The 19347-nt window shown below is 42.6% G+C and overlaps 1 protein-coding gene and 1 long non-coding RNA gene across 3 annotated transcripts in view; one reads left to right on the top strand and one right to left on the bottom strand.

Moving 5' to 3' along the window:
* Positions 1 to 19347, top strand: part of LOC307036454 — a 98063-nt gene that overhangs the window by 17152 nt on the left and 61564 nt on the right. The gene's annotated exons all lie outside the window — the stretch shown is intronic.
* LOC307036451 (uncharacterized protein) lies at positions 4075 to 12819 on the bottom strand. The gene is made up of 19 exons (XM_079676801.1): positions 11759 to 12819; positions 11448 to 11568; positions 10993 to 11067; positions 10304 to 10693; positions 9979 to 10077; positions 9514 to 9746; positions 9209 to 9357; positions 8951 to 9044; positions 8746 to 8855; positions 8348 to 8473; positions 8119 to 8233; positions 7943 to 8005; positions 7590 to 7644; positions 7274 to 7365; positions 6917 to 7034; positions 6674 to 6775; positions 6408 to 6578; positions 6085 to 6234; positions 4075 to 5721 (listed from the first exon to the last, which is right to left on the bottom strand). The coding sequence occupies exons 1-19, from the start codon at positions 11855 to 11857 to the stop codon at positions 5411 to 5413; spliced, it is 2673 nt and encodes an 890-aa protein (XP_079532927.1). The 5' UTR covers positions 11858 to 12819; the 3' UTR covers positions 4075 to 5410.

The following is a 19347-nucleotide window of genomic DNA, read 5'->3' as shown; positions in this document are numbered from 1 at the left end:
TGTTGGTTTGTTCCAATCAGAGGCACATTTAGCAAATATGGCAGTAGCCATCGATCATCATAAGATAAGATATACTTTATTGATCCCAAGTTGGACATTTTTTCGTTACAGCAGCATGTGTAACAGTTGTAAATACGCAGTGGTGTTTATTTGTAAATCATTTAGTATAATCACACAAATTCTGTGTTTTATATTTAATAATTCTGTGTTCTTTATTTATTGAATGTTCAATACCTGACAGTATAATACATATGTATAATATCAGTTAAAATAAGTGCTTAAACATAGCCTACAGTAGTTAACATGGCAGGAAAGCAATATATCAATACTTTGTCAGGCTCAGATATTAATAGGAGACACAGACAGACAAACTAATGGTCTAAAGGCCTCTTTTGAATAAGAAAAAAACTATCTGCTATACTACTATCATATATCAAAAGATTCAAAGGAACAGTTCAGTGCCCCACAACTTCATTGCAAACAGTTACAACCTTGACTTTACATCAGAAAGAACAAACATTAAAGAAGTGACTCACTGCATCAATTAGGGTTAAACGTGTATTCAGCTAAAACATATACATCGCTGCAGTTATTATCCAGTGGAAAGCCCTTACCTACTGGCCTAGTTGAATGAAAGTGGTTACTTTTTTTACTTTTTTCTGGCAGACAAAGCTATGATAGTAGGAACCTGCGACCCAAGTTTTCCATCTCCGACCTTTTTCATCTCTGACCTTGTTAAACATTCAATAAATGAGGAACAGAGAATTATTAAATATAAAACACAGAATTTGTGTGATTATACTAAATTATTTACAAATAAACACCACCGCATATTTACAACTGTTACACATGCTGATGTAACGAAAAGATGTCCAACTTGGGATCAATAAAGTATATCTTATCTTAAGATGATCGATGGCTACTGCCATATTTGCTAAATGTGCCTCTTAACCTTGACAAGTGCATGTTTCTGTCACGATTCTCATGTTATGTCACGTTTATGGTTTTGTAGGGTTGGGTGTTTTTGCTGTTTTCCATGTCATGTTTTCCTCTGGGTTATTGTCTGGTCCCTCTCCCTGTGTTTTTCCTCTTGTCAATAGTTTCCCTGGTGTGTCTAATTGTCTGATTATGTTCACCTGGGCCCCTGTGTTTTCTCCTCCCTCCTCACCTGTGTCTTGTTGTGTGATTGAGTCTTGTGTGTATTTAAGTTCTGGGTTGTCTGTCTGTCTTGGTGGGTTCGTCTTGTTCCCTGACTAGTTCTGCGGTGAGTGTTCTGTTTTTGTCATTGTACATATATCTCATAGCCTTGAAATAAAGGAAGTTCAGTTTATATCTGCATTTGGGTCCTGCTTGTTTCACAAACCGTGACAGTACGAACCGACCTGAAAAATGGGCCCAGCAGATCCGTTCGAGTCGGAATTATTAAATGTTTCCTTTTTTTGGCTAACTGCTCGGATCAATGGAAGAGAGCACCCGGAGTTCAGCAGCGGGAGGCTGCGTTGTCGGAGGCGCGCCAGATGGCTAGAGAGAAACCAGGTATGGTGAAGTTCTTACCTGGCTGGATTTCAAAGATCCTCCCTGTGTGTGATTCCCGGCCTGTTAGCCCCAGGCATGCTAGCTCCCGGCCTCCCAATTCCCAACCTGGCACAATACGCCTCGGTGGGTTCCGTCTGCAGTAAACCCATGCTTCTGCCCCAGTTCCTGCTCCTGTCCAGGAGTCATATTCTGGAACTCGTCTGGCTTATGGAGGTCCACGGAGTATTCAGGCGGCTGCTAAGAGGAGTCGCCGCAAGGCCAAGCTAGCAGCTCAAGCCCCAAGAGCCATGGTTCCGGCTCCAGAACCGGACCTTACAGCCATGTTTCCGGCTCCAGAACCGGACCTTACAGCCATGTATCCGGCCCCAGAACCGGACCTTACAGCCATGTTCCCGGCTTCAGTGCCGGCTTCAGTAACCATGTTCCCGACTCCGGCCCCTCGTCACCTGCTGACTCATCGGCCGACGCCAGCTCCTCGAGTCCTGTCGGCGTACCGGCCGGCTCCAGCACCTCGTCTCCGGTTGGCTGTCTGTCCGACGCCAGCTCCCCGAGTCCTGTCGGTGTACCGGCCGACTCCAGCACCTCGTCTCGGGTTGGCTGTCCGTCCGACGCCAGCTCCCCGTGTCCTGATGGCTGTCTGTCCGACGCCAGCTCCCCGTGTCCTGATGGCTGTCCGCCCGACGCCAACTCCATGTCTTGTCACGTTGGAGGTCCCGCAGACTACTCTTCTGCCGGGGGTCCTGCCAACCCCATGTCCTGTGCCATTGGAGGTCCCGCAGACTGCTCTTCTGCCGGGGGTCCTGCCAACTCCATGTCTTGTCACGTTGGAGGTCCCGCAGACTACTCTTCTGCCGAGGGTCCTGCCAACTCCATGTCTGGTGCCGTTGGAGGTCCCGCAGACTACTCTTCTGCCGGGGGTCCTGCCAACCCCATGTCCTGTGCCGTTGGAGGTCCCGCAGACTGCTCTTCTGCCGGGGGTCCTGCCAACTCCATGTCTTGTCACGTTGGAGGTCCCGCAGACTTCTCTTCTGCCGAGGTTCCTGCCAACTCCATGTCTGGTCCCGTTGGAGGTCCCGCAGACTACTCTTCTGCCGGGGGTCCTGCCAACCCCATGTCCTGTGACGTTGGAGGTCCCGCAGACTACTCTTCTGCCGGGGGTCCTGCCAACTCCATGTCTGGTCCCGTTGGAGGTCCCGCAGACTACTCTTCTGCCGGGGGTCCTGCCAACTCCATGTCGTGTCCCGTTGGAGGTCCCGCAGACTACTCTTCTGCCGGGGGTCCTGCCAACCCCATGTCCTGAGCCTTTGGAGGTCCCGCAGACTGCTTTTCTGCCGGGGGTCCTGCCAACTCCATGTCTTGCCACGTTGGAGGTCCCGCCGACTCCATGTCCTGTCGCGTTGGGGATTCCGCCGACTGCTCTCCTGCCAGGGGTCCTGCCGGTCCTGTGTCCTCTTCCATGGGGGATCTTGCCGACAACGGCTCCTGACCGGCCTCCGGAGCTGTCTGGTCTTCACCCCTCCTCGGAATCTGCCTTGCCCCCGGGCCGTCCGCCCGAGATTCCCTCCATGGACTCTGCCTTGCCCCCGGGCCGTCCGCCCAAATTCCCCTTTTTGAACTCTGCTTTGCCCCCGGCCGTCCGCCCGAATTCCCCTTTTTTGAACTCTGCCTTGCCCCCGGGCCGTTCGCCCTCCACCCGTTCTCCAGACCCCCTCCACCCACCCTGCTGGATTTTTGTTTTTTTGGGACGTCTGGAATCCGTCCCTTGAGGGGGGGGTTATGTCACGATTCTCATGTTATGTCACGTTTATGGTTTTGTAGGGTTGGGTGTTTTTGCTGTTTTCCATGTCATGTTTTCCTCTGGGTTATTGTCTGGTCCTTTTCCCTGCGTTTGTCCTCTTGTCATTAGTTTTCCTGGTGTGTCTAATTGTCTGATTATGTTCACCTGGGCCCCTGTGTTTTCTCCTCCCTCCTCACCTGTGTCTTGTTGTGTGATTGAGTCTTGTGTGTATTTAAGTTCTGGGTTGTCTGTCTGTCTTGGTGGGTTCGTCTTGTTCCCTGACTAGTTCTGCGGTGAGTGTTCTGTTTTTGTCATTGTACATATCTCATAGCCTTGAAATAAAGGAAGTTCAGTTTATATCTGCATTTGGGTCCTGCTTGTTTCACAAACCGTGACAGTTTCAGGCTTATCAATTAACAACAGGAGGGGTCACAGACATAAGACCAGCTGTTAAATAAAGCTCTTCTGACCTTAGCTGTCATGTGGGTATATATTAATGATGCCCATTATGGACACAAGCAATTTTCACCCATGTATTAATTATATGTTTTACATTTGAGTGTTTCCTATCCCCTAAACCTCCAGGGATGTACACAGTTTAATACTGGCAACTTCTAATTATGGGAAATACGAAAACGTCTTATAAAACTACAATTCCCAGTAGAGACGTGCCATAGAACATGTTGCAAAACACACAATAGCCAGCATGTGTAGTTCTGGGGACGGGGTGGGGGAGTGAGGGGTGGACCCGTCCGAGTCCGGTTTTGGATAGTCTGCCGTGGTTCTATCCCATTTCAAAGTGCTGTTTGACACTCGGCGTAACGGGCGTAACCCTCGGCGCATTCCAACATCCAATCACAGCTTGAGGACTAATCACGGGGGTGGTCAAACATAGCGGAGAGAATACTTACTTCCGGGTGTAAAATTCTCTAAAGCAACTTCTATGAGCTGCTCCGACCCTCGGTCCTGACGGAGTCCAAATGTCCGACATTATACAATCAAACAAATAAATAAACACAAGGATAATTGTGTCTTGTTGAGTAAATAACACTGTGTGGTTTAGGAAATAATACAAAATTAGAAGTACGAGTTGGGAGTGAGAATGTGTTGGTATTTACCCTGCATTATGCACATGTTACTAATAAAGGATTATGTTATTGTATGGACTCTATTTACAATGTATTCACATTAATAGTTCATAATCAACGAATGAAAAAATGCAGTGACAAGAAAACGACCATTGTATAGCATTTGTTTGAGTAATAAGAGGCAGTTAAATATAAAGGCAAGGCAATTTATTTTCATACACGTCAAGTCAAAGCGCTTTAAATAAACGGAAGTACAAAATATAAACACATCTTCACATTACTATGAACTCAGTCGGGCGAAACAAGTGCATAGTTTCATATCGTTCTCATATATAGTGTTTTATAATGTTACATTGCATTTAGCTGACGTTTTTATCCAAAGCGACTTACAATAAGTGCATTCGACCAGGAAGATACAAACTTGAAGAAAGCAGAATCATATAAGTACATCAGGTTTCATAGAGCCAAAACATTTAAAGTGCTACTCAACTGGCTTTAGATAAGCCAGTCCTTTGTTAGTATATAAGTGCTTTGTTAGTACTTTGTTACTAGTTCTTTGTTAGTAATTCTTTGTTAATAATTCTATCGCTCGAAGTGGAGTCTAAAGAGATGAGTTTTCAGTCTGCGCCGGAAGATGTGTAAGCTTTTTGCTGTCCTGATTTCAATGGGGAGCTCATTCCACCGTTTGGAGCCAGGATAGCAAACCCACGTGTTTTTGCTGATGGGGACTTGGGTCCCCCTCGCAGTGCGGGTGCAGCGAGCTGTTTGGCTGATGCAGCGCGGAGTGCACGTGCTGGGGTGTACAGTTTAACCATGTCCTGGATGTAGGAAGGGCCAGATCCATTCACAGCATGGTACGCAAGTACCACTGTCTTGAAGTGGATTCTAGCAGTTACTGGAAGCCAGTGAAGGGAGCGGAGGAGCGGCGTGGTGTGGGAATGTTTTGGAAGGTTGAAGACCAGACGAGCCGCTGCATTCTGTCTTTATTTTGTATGGCTTTAAGTGTGTTTTAAATGTGTTTTGTCATTATTATGGCGTGCACCAGCATGTGGACGTGACACGTCGCTTGTGAAAGAGCTCTCCAGTGCCTCTGTGTTGCTTGGCAGAAACCTTTACAGGTCTTCTTCCTCAGACTCAGGGCTAGTGTAGTCATTGTCATCCGACTCCTCAATGTCCTGCTGTAATTGAAGATCATGGCATTAGCGGCTACACCGCTGTACACATGTACAGCCTGTTTGTGTTGGCTTTTGAGGAAGTGCCACCTCCGACTGAGGACACTTTTGAGCCCATGTGCAGCATCCTCTGTCAGGTCACCGAAATCTGTAGAGGAATAATCACACAGCAAAAGGGCTGAATGTAAACAAACCATGACAATTGCAAATCTCTTTGCATTGTGCAATGCTGCATATGTAAAAATACTACAAAATAGGTAAATCCATCTTAAACTGAAGGATGTTACTATATATTGGGTGCCAAATGGGATATGTTGATTAATGTTTGATAGTGCTTAACAAATAGTCAATAGACAGAAAATAATCAATTATGATCTTGATAATGAATAGTTTCAGTAATTTACTATTTTACTTCGGCCTGACACAGTGACAGATGTGTTCTACTTATGTAAGAAATGCAATGAGTTGAAGAGGTGATGAAAATATTCAAATGTTAAGATCTCAGACATACTGCTGGTTTTGATGCCCTCCAAAGTCTGTCCTCTGAGTGCTTCCACTTCTTGCACTTCCTTCAGAAGGAACATGATGCTCTGCTCCTCCTCCAAACGTCTGACCAGCATTACCTGGTCAAAGACAGACCTCTTCAACCTGAAGGTGTTGCCTTTAGGTTGAGGAAAGGAATGGAGTAGTGGACAAGGAATATTTATTCATATATTATATTATTACAGAATGATTTTCATTTCTGAGACACAAATCTTTGTAGCGATAGCATTGGTTCTTTCATATTTTGGTATAGACTAAAAAAACAACAAGCCAAACTAGCAATTATCCTACCATTCGCATGCCTCTCCCATGGTAGGATGTAGCCCTCTGTCAGACTGCAAGCCAACTCCTCGTCGATCTGTTCTTTCTGCACTCCGGTGTTGTATTGCACAACTTTTTCGCGAAGCTTCTTCTTCAGCTCTCTCATTCTCTTCCTCTTTCTTTGCCTTGCCTGGTTGCTGTCTGCAAAGTGAAACGGACACAAAACTGTGTCATGGTGCCAGAATGTTTTTGTTGTTTTTGAAAGGTAATTTCAATAACTACGTTTGACAACAAACCATGCTGACGATACAGATCTTGCTTCCTGCGCAAAAGAGTGACGGTGATGTTCTCAATATCCACCCTCAGTCCTTCAGTACACCCTGGGGCGTAGACTCTCTCTAAATAGTTGCAAAAAAACAATTGGAGAAGAGATACAATCAGTGACAGTCTCAGTTTCAACATATGGCCAACTTATATTGTGTGTCTAAACTTACAGTAATGAACAGATGTATATATGGAAAACCTGTGGTATGTCTTACCTGTGACTGCCCATTGCCTGACATCAAACACCCACTGCTGTATGGTCTCCTGATCAAGGTTGTGCTCCTTTTTGAAGTCGCTGAAGCTGGCAGCTTCCACCTTTGCCTTCTCTGTGATCTTTACAAAAAAAAGAAAATGTTAGCGAAAAGCACCATGCAACACCATAATGCAAAGAACACCAGTTTTCAGCACAAGACCTTCAGAAGAACAGTTGAAACATTCCATGACACCATCTGACTTGCAAGAGGAAGTCTGGATAAGGGAGAACATAATGTATATAGCCATGAGGTTACATTGCAGACATCCTTCATAAATATGTAATGTCAGATGAGAAGACAATTGTAATTTGCCCTTACTTTGACATATCTGTGGGCTAAAATTTGATGAAGGTTGTCCCTCTTCCTTCTGTTCCAACCCATGGCCTGTTGAGTGAGCACGTTCACTCTTCCTAAAAAAGAAACAAATATATCCACAAACAAAAAAGTAAGTATTCACATCAAAAAGGCAATACTGAGTGAGAAACCTGATAGACATGACTAAACCCAATCGTTGAAAGGTTGTTGAACTGGTAATTACAGTAAAGTAATACACCAATAATGTTTTTAAGGAGGGAACTCTCTGTAAAATACTTATCAGGGCTGCCTTATCACAGTGTGTAGTGTTAATACCAACCTGCTTTTGTCATGTATTTTGTGACCAGAGCTGCCCTGGAGAAAAAGCTGTTCACCTATGATGAAAGTTACAATTAATGTTCGGTAACCATTACATAACAATATTACCTACACATCATAGATCTTGAACTGGATGGTTTAAGAGAAAACTTGTTTACTGACTTCCTACAATATGCATGCATTTAGTGTTGCTGAACATATGAGCTGCCTATCTTTCATTTGAACTCAGACATAAAGGATATGCTTTAAACTAATCAACAGGCTTGTCACTGAGATGACACATACATATTTGTACTGCTTTCTATTAAGACTTCTTGTATCCATACAGTTACAATAATGCCATTAATAACATACCTGCTCTACTTCCTCTCCCACTGTGTTTCGTGCTACGTCCTGACTTCTGCCACCCCATCTCACCTGCATCACAGCGCAAGTATTGTTATGTAGCATTTCTTTAGAAGTGTTTGATATCCAATAAGGCATGCCATGCACAACATTTAAAAATCCTTTGCATTAAAGATGTTATGTACCTCGCATTTTGCTGTATGGACTTTAGCATGCATCACGCTAAGAAATGGCCTCATTTCGGTCAACGGCAGAAGCTCTGGTAATCCCCCGGCTATTTTGTTAAGGTATGGCCAGTACCTAAGAAGCAGGAGCAGCATTTTGTGACAATATCAATTTTCATCTAAAATGACTGCTGAAGCATGGGCCATTTTAAACATTGTTGTGGATGTGCAATATGACAGTGAGGATTACCTGCATGTTACATCCATACAGAAGAAGTCAACATTTGCCTTCTTGGACATCTCTTTTTGGAGAAACATTGGGTACGCGTATATTTCTCCACGGAAGTGGTTCAGTCCTCGTAAGAGAAACCCATGTCTGATTAATCAGAAGAAAATCTAGTTGTTAATAATAAACTGACACAGCAAGGCCTGGCTTAAGCACTCATCTCTGTCATCTAGGTGGCTATAACAACAAATATCACTTGGATGCTACGAATGATGGATACATTCCGCTTCACCATCAAAAGTGTTTAATGCTTCCAATTCTTACAAAGACTTAGACTTTGATTGCTATTAAAACTGAAATAATGAGACCAGACTCAAGAACCAAACACATATACACACACAGACACAATTACAAATACATACCTGCAAACTGCCACTTGAATGCCCTCCTCGTCTATCTGGGCACCAGACTTTTTTGACATCTCTCTGCCAGCGGTGAATTTGGCAGTACCACATACGGCACTGTCATTTCCCTATAAAGTCAGTTTATTACACACAAGTTTTGACATATATAAAAAAGAACACCACAGGTTTAACTGCAACTATCATAATAAGAAAAAAAACGTACACTTTTCATGTTGCCTCTGACAAGGTCAACAAATGTTGCGACTTCCTCGTCCTTGGCCAGGAACAAGCCCTCATAGATTGGCGGCTCCTCAGTCCTGTCCATGATAAGTTAACATACAAGTCAATAATAAAAATCACAAAGCACTTCATAACTATGATTTGTTTTAATGTCTGTTATGGCTACTCAAACACAACCCCAAGGGCTACTATTTGTATTAGCGGTGTGTTCTTTATCATTTTCATTAATACCTATACCTACCCTTTTGACTTGGAAAAGCGGTAATGCTTGTGGTTTCCATCACAGCAGACAGCCAACATGTCTGGAGAACATGCTGGACAAACAAAGTGATGGACCTGGCACATATCCTCTTGTTTGTACTGACAGAAGCAAAACTCGAAGAAGATTCGCTGAAATGTATCAGCACAGATACTACCTGTCTGTATATTGATTTTAAAAAAGTGGATTAGTAATTGTTTTGAAAGCAATGCCAACAATTAATGATATGGTATACAGTAATATGATATTGTTTTTTGTATGTTTCTGTGTGATTCAGGCAGATTTACCCGTCCAGCTTGAACAGATCTGTGCTCCAACATTTTCAGAAATGCCTGCCTGGACATGGCTGGTGCTGTCACCTTCATGTGCTCGAATGAGGTGAACACATCATATTTGTAAAGCGTCTGGCAGCTGGTGCTAGCTGGCCAGTACCGATACAAAAGCAGGTCTTTAACCTCAGGAGTCCATTCTGCAGAGCAGGATGGACAGGATTTCCGAGGCAAGCAGACATTGTATCGTCCTGTGAACAAATGGACAAAGTAAAGGTATTTCGGTAATCAAACTGTGAGTTTGCCTTAAAATTTTGGATTTTATACATAGATGTGCATATATGATATATTAGCTATTTGACATGGCATTTGGGTGTTGTCTGAAAATGACCAGGTGATAAAAATCTTTGCGTTGCGCAAAGTGGTAAAATTCTGCCGTACAATACTACTTGTACAAAAAGAAGGGCTTTCAGAACAACTTACCGTTGATGGTGACCACAGAAATATGCTTCCAAGGAGTAACTGTGACGTCATCAGAGCATTCACAGATTGACCTTGGAGTAGGAACAGGCAGTTGATATACTGCAATATAGAAAATAAGTTAGGAAGGGTGTATTTACAGTTTTTCCTTAATTCTCCAGATTATCAAGATATTCAATAACATTTTGCATAATTTCCACATATCTTGCAGCCCTAGTCAGAACCAATCATACTTTTTTCAATCAGCTATGTACACTTCCCATTCACACTTAATGTTGGGAACTACACTATAATGGGACATTGTAATGTAATGTTAATCTTTACATACTTTGTTCACAAAACTGAGGCTGGCCATTTTCATCCACCACCACAGCAGTTGTAGGGGGAATGGCCTCCAGAAATCCATTGAACACAGCCTCTCTGTCATGGAAGATATTCCTCTTGTGGGCCTCCATGTCACAGGTTGCACAGAGGAACTCCATGTCCAGTGGAACACAGTCCAGGCACCTAATAGCCGCTTTGTCTGCACAGCATCTGTGGCACTTCTGAATGGCTATTCTCTCAGCTGAGAGATTTGCATTAAAAAGCATTGGCCTAGCCGTTTTCATTCTCACATCTGTGAGAAGCTGCCTTTGTGCCCAGGCAGAAACCGTTCCGTCTGTTGCCCCCAGAACCTGGACTGCAGTTAGGGTGTCCCTTAACTCTTGGAGATGTGTTTCTAAAAAATAAAACAGCTGTTAAGATACCCTAAAACTGGTACGATGGATATTAAGGTAGTATACTGAAACACTTTTGAGTTGGAAAAATATATGCGGACTAATAATAGCAACATGCTATGAATCATCATATGCATCCAAAGCAATATTAGCACGTGATACTTATACCAAATATGCATTCACTTGTCATGAAACAGTCAACACTAAATACTTTATTATGATTAATTAGATGAGTATAAAAATGGAAAAATTGGGGACAACTGTAGTGCCAGTCAACTGCTGTTATAATCAATATACTCACCAAGACTACCAAACTCTTGATGTTCTAGCTGAAGGCCTTCCTCATGCACAGGATCGTCTCTTCTGGCTTGTGAAGCTGCAGAGACAGTCATTTTTGCTTAACCATTCAATCAATCTAAAATTACACCAATGAATTGGAATAGGAAAATGCTCTGTAAGGACTGCAGGTAATGAAACTAAGAACATATTACCACAGCATCACAATGAAAATTTACATTTGGTATACTTTTATCCAAATCGAGGTACACATGTTCAAAAATACAACACAAGCAAGGATTATCAGTCACAGGCTCTTAAAATATCTTGATTTAATTTGAAAATGTGTTAAACATTGAAACAGATTTGTCAAGAGGTATCTTTACATTACATAATTTCATACTGTGTACACCAAAATAACTTTGTTATGAATTATCTTTATTCTTAGATTTAGAAATAATGATATAGTAAAGAACAAACCTGATGCGGAGCGTTGAGTTTCCCGTTGTCTCTCACGTCTGCGTGTGACCACTGGATTAGAAAGGGGTCTCTTCCTGCTTTTTCTTTTCTTTTTCGGAGGGATGGCAGGGGTTTCAGTAGCCTATATTTTTTCAGAGGTTGAGATCAACAACAAAGTTGTAATACAACATAAGACAGCAGCACTTATATTTGAGCAATTATTTAACGGTTGCATAAAAAGGTCTAACGGACCCTTTACATTACATCAATAAAAAGCAATAGCAATGATTATATTACAGACTTGGGTATTTGCTTATCATGAAAAGACTCACCCTGGCCTCATGGACAAGAGCCTCGCTAATCAATGCTGCCATGTGCATCCTGGCCTCATTGGGATCCTCAAAGATCCACACTTCACGGTTGAGGGACATGGCATACAAAGAGAGAGTGAGTGATTAAAAGAGAAAGTGAGAGAGAGCGATTGAAAAAAGAAGGTGAGAGAGTGATTGAAAGAGAAAGTGAGAGAGTGATAGAAAGAGAGACAGTGAGAGTGGCTCTTAAAAGTGCCGTTGGTTTTATATGTGTGTGTGTGTGTGGATATGTGTGTGTTGGTGATATAGAGTTGTAAAGAAGCTGTAAAACAGGAAAAATAAAAACATGATTAGGATTATTTAGAATAACAGTAACATCTGTGCATTACTCTATTATGCAATAATAATTTAGTATAATTTATACTGTGCATATTGTTATATTATGAGGGACATGGCATACAAACAATACAGACACAATATACAAACAATACACAAAATGAAGAGAGTGCAATAATAATTAATCGGTGCATTACTCTATAATAATTTAGTATAATGTATTTATCTTATATCTTCTACTATATATTTTAATTCTACAATGTAACAATCCCAATGTCCACACTGGCCAGTCAAATCCTCTGGAAAAACTCCAGGTCCACATTTTTGTTCCACTCCATCGCCGATTCCACTATTACAACTCTGTGTTGAAAGCTGTCTTTACAACACATGGGCAAATACAAGCATTTAAACATATTTTTCGAGCAGGCACCTCCACTATCCAACTGTGCCGGGGACAGCTAATGTAATTTAGCTGTATAAACTATAAATGCTATCCAGCTACAAACTTTGACCGGAAAGCCGGAGGCTAGCTGAACGTGGCCGTTAGCTTGCGCGTAGCCTATTGTAAAAGCTAAACACACTACAAAACTCAACATAATATCCAGGAATGAAACGCTATAGAGACTGTGCTACAGTGGAATAAATAAAAGCAATATCATTTCGTGTTTTAAAGAAATAAACTCCCCTTGATTTTAGATACTTACTGTAGTCACTTGTGAGATGAAATGAATGAAAGTGACGTGATCGTGGGCAACGTCACGTGGCTACGTCACTGCCGTCAAGCGCGACATAACGTTGCCGTGGTAACGACGGCATCTTCTTCTGGTTTATCGTTGTTATAAAAAAAACAATTATTATTACTATTAATGATCAAATATGAATGTAATTGTCTTTTAAATAACGTAAATTAAAGGGAACAATCTATTTGCCGCAGCTGAAGCTCTGGCCTTCCTTAAAAAATAACTAATTTAATAAAAATGCACCGTTTTTTGAGAACAAACATTGGTAAATAATGCAACTTAATACATTCTGACGAAAAATAAAAATGATTATGAATACAAATAAAATAAAAGAAGCCTCCCGTGAGTTACTACAAGCTATAAAGTAGATTTTTAAAACGTTTTATAGAATAAAAAGCTCACTGCAGAACGTTTAGAAATGCGTGTGTGCACCACGACAAAGGAGCCTCATTCACTTTACATTGGGGTTGTTTGCGTTGTGCCGACACGCAAATATAAAAGATTCCGTGACTCCACCACGCAATGCGGTGTTAAGGAGTCGTGGAGGAGTCACGCATTCTGGTGAGATCAGGTTGTTCAAATAAGATTCAAAAACCTGAAACATAATCCATTTCTTCACTGCTGATGCTGGTGATAACATTGTTGTCAGCTGCTGATACTGCAGCTTGTGGGACCTGCTTTGATGACAATAACTTTCTAATATCTATAACAGTGGCGTTTTCTCCTGGAGGCCAAGGGAAGCCAGGCTTCCCCTGTTTATTCGGATTGTAGTTATAATTTTAATAAATAAATAAAAACACTTTGTTTAGTTTCGGAAATTCTTTGTTGTGTGTTGCTGCCGGCCCGTCTCTCCCCCATTCTCATTGAGTATTTTACAAAGAGTGAAACAGCGCCCCTCTAGATGTTATGGTGAAACAGTAGATTGCACTCTCTGTTGCGAGAGGAGGCCAGCCGAAATGTTCTTCCCTTGGTGAAACAAAATGGAGGGATTGACCAATCAGATGAGGCTCACGTCATGCCCCTGCTAACCTGTGATTGGTTAGGGCCATGCCAAGGGAAGCCAGAGGCTGCTGGCTTCCCTTGCCTCACAATCCAATCAAATCGCATCAACTTAGTGGTGCAGTAATGCGTCCCAAAAAGCGGAAGTAAGCTGCGCTCGGTGTCGGTACCAGATGTGTTCGGGGTACCATATGTGTTCGGGGTCCGTCTCCTACCAGTGACGTCACGACGTAATGACGTCAATGACGTCACGCTTTGTGATTGGCTGTATGGTAATTTACCCACGCTGTCTAGAGTATAGAGAACCGCAGTGACGCGTCGTAAAACCCGGAAGTAAGTTAGCATTTTTAGCACTTCCGGTTCCTTCCTCAAAAAGCAATGCATTTTTTCCATAGGTTTTGGAAAATAGCTCGAAATAAGGTCTGTGGTTGACACAAATTTAAGAGATAAATTACGTTTTGTTCTACGACATTAAATACATCAGCAGTGACCCCACTGGGGATTTTTGAAGAGTTTACGTGTCTGAAAAACGATGGTTGTTACCGAGTGGCTGAATAGGACTACAGAAATTGTCGAGGCCGTTTTACGTCATTACGCCGAACACGTAAACACTCCCGCTAAGTTTGTTTTCCCCTGAGTTCTTCTTGAAAGCAAGTACCTGCCTATCTTTAGTATCTGTATATCTATATCTGACCATTAGAATCTGCATTTTTGAAATTGTCGTTTTTAACACCGTAGTTTTACAAATTATAGAATAATTAATTACCAGTGTTTTCCAATTTTACTCGGCAGTTAGTTTCGTTAGCTAACGTTAGCTAAAGCTAGCGCTACTAGTTAGCTACGCAATGGTTTGTTGCTTTGCTCCGGGTTGCAGTCACAGGTCTTCGCATGAAACGTGCTTGTTCTATCGTTTCCCGGCCGATGTTTTCCAAAGGAGAGTCTGGATTCGTGTCATGAGGTAAGCTGACGTTACATTTTTGTCCATGTCAAGGTGAAATGTAAATGATGGGTAGTGACTGAATCGCCGTTTTAGAGATGGCGCTGCTGAAAAGACTGCAACATAAGTAAAGATAATGAATACATCCTATTAAAACCTGCGTGGCTTATATGATAAATCTAATTAGTACAAGCAGCATAACGTGTCACTATGTAACTAAAGATTGTAGTCAGGGAAATCAGTTTGACATATTGAACTAATAACAAATCACCTCTAGCTGGCAGAGAACTCTCTGCTCCATAGCTTCTCTTGGACGTAAAATCACATGTACATTTTCCATTTATATTCAATTTAATATTCCATCCCTCACATACTTTTGTATATATAATAACTTATATTTAGTTTTTCTTGTTATGCTGCTGCAACACAAACATTTCCCAAATTGGGATCAATACAGTAATATCTTATCTTAATTAATTAAGAAATATAACTATTATAATTAGTGTAGCAGCTGACACCTATTTTCAATATGGATTAATCTACCATTTATTTCTTTAGTTCAATTTTCATCTATAAAAATGTCAAAATAGTGAAAATGTTCCCGAGACTGATCGAAGTGCAAGGTTATATCTTTAGATGTTTTGTTTTAGCCTATGTACTGTATGTCTTAATGCTCTTATATGAAACGGTGTGACTTCCATGAAACTAATATTTTATATCTTCCCAACAGACGAGCTGACAGGAAACCTAACAACCACAACATTGCAAAGGCAAGTAAATGTAAATTTAAAAAAAATCACAATTTTTTTATTTCTTCTTCTTTCTTGCAGTGAGGTGAAGCTGACCTTGCACTTGGTGCCAGTAAGGATGTTCCTCACGCAGGCTGAATGTTTCTCCTTCCTTACTGACACAGAAGCCCTTGATTTGCAATGCTTCACTAATTGTCATTTCCCTGGCTCCGTAGGGACACTTTACCTCCAGCACAGCGGAAGACCCTACCAGACCATCTGGAGATGCCCCAATATTCCTGATTGGGAGAGCCACAAACCTGACTCATGGACCTGCATCTGGGTTGCAGTGGTGAATGCCCTGACGCTCTCACATTCACTCATAGTCCCCCACTGTACAGACAAAACACCATCAAGGGCCTGTTGTTGCCCTAGCACCCTGGCAATAAAGGAAGCAGTCACACGCTTTGACCTCAGGACAGCTCCAAAGTTGCTGGCAGTCAACCTTCCTTTCCTGAACAAATGCCAGTTTGGGTTGGTTCGCTGACCAGTGGTAGCCACCTGAATTGCCCTCTGTGGCTCCTCAGACAATGCCATGCTTGCCACAATTGCCTCAGGTCCCTGATGCCCAACAGATTTGATAATTTCAGGAACAGTAAGTGTTTCCAAGCTGCAGTGTCCCTCTTCTGGCTCGGGGGAGAGAAGCCAAGAAATTCCTGAAAACCTGCCCCCGAGTCTGTCCCTCAGCCAGTCGCGATCTTCGGAGGTGGGCTCTCTTGTGAGCGGGTTAAATTAGTTATTGGTTTCAACAGTCACATTAAAACAGTTACTAAATCAGCCTATTATCACCTAAAGAACATATCTAGGATTAAAAGACTAATGTCACAGCAGGATTTGGAAAAACTTGTCCATGCTTTTATCTTCAGTAGACTGGACTACTGCAATGGTGTTTTCACAGGTCTCACTAAAAAATCTATTAGAAAGCTGCAGCTGATTCAGAACACCGCTGCTCGAGTCCTCACTAACACTAAGAAAGAGGATCACATCACTCCTGTTCTGAAGTCTTTACTCTGGTTCCTCACTAACACTAAGAAAGTGGATCACATCACTCCTGTTCTGAAGTCTTTACACTGGCTTCCTGTGTGTCAAAGAATAGATTTCAAAATACTGCTGCTGGTTTATAAAGCACTGAGTGGTTTAGGCCCAAAATACATTTCTGACCTCCTGCTAAATTATGAACCATCCAAGTCTCTCAGGTCTTCAGGGACGGGTCAGCTTTCTGTCCCCAGAGTCAGAACTAAACATGGTAAAAGCAGCGTTCAGTTATTATGCTGCAAATATCTGGAACAAACTCCCAGAAACTTGCAGGTCCGCTAAAACTCTTACTACTTTTAAATCCAGGCTGAGAACTTTTCTTTTTGTCTCTGCTTTTAATTGAACTATTCATATCTTAGACTGCAATGTAACTTTTATCCATGTATTTTTTCTTTTAATGTTTATTTTATGAGCTTTTCTTTTTAATGACTGATTTTAAATGCCATTTTCTTAATGTCTTTCATTTTTTGTAAAGCACTTTGAATTGCCTTGTGTTGAAAAGTGCTATATAAATAAACTTGCCTTGCCTTGCCTAATAAAGATTTCATGTGACACATACAATTGATTTGTTGATGGGAATTAATGTGAATAAATTAACTCTAGGTTAACGGTACTCTTGCTATCACTACTCACCGACACTATAAACCTTGTCCCTCATGCTAGCCCTGACAACACCGGTAAGCACACCTTCATCTAGGCTGCACTGTTACTTGTCCTGACTTGTAGTGGTTCTCTCCTCTGTCTACACTCTTCTTGTCATCTTTTTAAAACGATATCAGACTGGTAATTGACACAGCCATGACTTCTAGTTAAATTCAGTGTGGCTAAAATGAAAAGCTTTGTTAAAATATGCAAGCACGCGAAAGTCTAATTCAGCTTTATTGTCAAAAATTCGACATGTGTTATACATCCAGAAATCTGGAAATATTGTTTCCCACAGTGTGACATGTATACATAAAACAAAACAAAAAGGGCCTAGATAAACGTGGTACACATTAAACAAAACAAAAAGGGCCTAGATGTGCAGGGAGAGGACGCTGGCGCTTGTATGTTCGCCGCTTCTCCTACGCCTCAGAGTTTTTATCTGCTTTTAAGCTATTTTATCTGCTTTTAAGCTATTTTATCTGTTTTTAAGCTATAGTTACATGGCTAAACTTTTAGTCTGTTTTACAAGTGCTTTTATATCTTAAACCTTGTGATCATTGACGGTTTTGGACCCGACGGCTGTCGGGACGCACCTGTTGTACCGCCCAAACTCACCTGCTGTATCGCCCAAACTCGCTGACTATCTCCGGCTGACTTCTTGCCTCTCTCCCGCTACTACTGTGATAGCAGGCGGACTCCCAAGCCTCTGTTTCTTTCCCGGACATGAGGTATACCAACGGGATAGCCTTCTAGCTGTCTCGTTGCTGTTAGCCCTCGCTGCTAAACACCGCTACCAAACTTCTTCGGCGCCCGACCTGTTGCTATGTTGAAGTTTTCCATTCCCCAACTCCTGAGTCTCAACCACTCCAACGCTCCAACCTGCACCTCAGTCATTAAACAACTTGGACTTCTTCGTCGGCACCACTATATCCACCGAAGCCAAAGAAGAAGACAAATTGTATATTCCCAGCACGGAGATGCAGAAATTCCATCCATCCACTCTGTCTGCCGTCGTGTCGCACATCTGACGCGTCATCAGAGCCCGGTTACAGCGGGGTCAAATCGCGCCAGAAACATCGCGAGACCGCTGCATGATTACACGGAGAGCATCGCGAGACCACCACACACGAAGGAGTCTGGAAAACGTGGAGTGGATTACAGCCTACTCCGGCCCCTACAGAGATTCACCACATCTTCTAAAGCTAAAATATAACTTTTGAATACACAATCTCTCAGCAATAAAGCATCCTTCATTCAAGACCACATCACTGATGAGAAATTGGACTTCATGTTCCTCACGGAAACCTGGCATCAGCCAGAGGTTTACTCCACACTCAATGAAGCCTGCCCTCCTGGCTACAGCTACTTGGAGAAAGCCCGCAACACTGGTCGTGGTGGAGGCCTAGCTGTTATCTACCGAAAGGAATTGGAACTGTCACTCCTGCCCCTGCCTGTATTGTCCTCTTTTGAATGCCTTGCATTTAAATGTAAACCCCCCTTCGCTCTGACAATACTTCTGATCTACCGGCCACCCAAACCCAATTCTGCTTTCATTCCAGAGATACAAGACCTTCTCACTACGCTATGCACATCCTCTGCCAATATTATCATACTTGGAGATTTGAATATTCACGTCGACTCCCCCTCCTGCCATTTTGCCATGGAGTTTCTGCTGCTCCTGGACTGTCTCAATCTCACACAGCATGTTGATGTCCCCACACACTCCAAGGGCCATACGCTGGACCTAGTCATCACAAACTCCGCCCCCATCAGCAATCTGCTAGTGTATGACCTGGGGGTGTCTGACCACAAGACCATCTCTTTGGAGCTGTTTTTCCAGTCTCCACTCAGCAAGCCCAAACGCCAAATCCGCTTCAGGAACCTGAGGATCATCAACCCGGACATCATGACCCTGGACCTCCAGCATATTTCCTCCGCCAACTTCTCATCAGTAAATGAGTCAGTGGCATATTACAACCAGTCCCTTAACAGTCTCCTTGATCTACACGCCCCCCTCAAAACCAGGATGGTCACCTTCTCGCGCTCAGCCCCATGGTACACCGGCGAGCTGCGGAGAATGAAGACAGCTGGGCGTGTCCTTGAGCGGCGGCTCAAGGCCTCAGGACTCAC

Source organism: Notothenia rossii (genome assembly GCF_949606895.1).
Source record: "Notothenia rossii genome assembly, chromosome: 4".
Classification (NCBI taxonomy): domain Eukaryota; kingdom Metazoa; phylum Chordata; class Actinopteri; order Perciformes; family Nototheniidae; genus Notothenia; species Notothenia rossii.
This window is presented reverse-complemented; position numbering and strand designations above follow the sequence as displayed.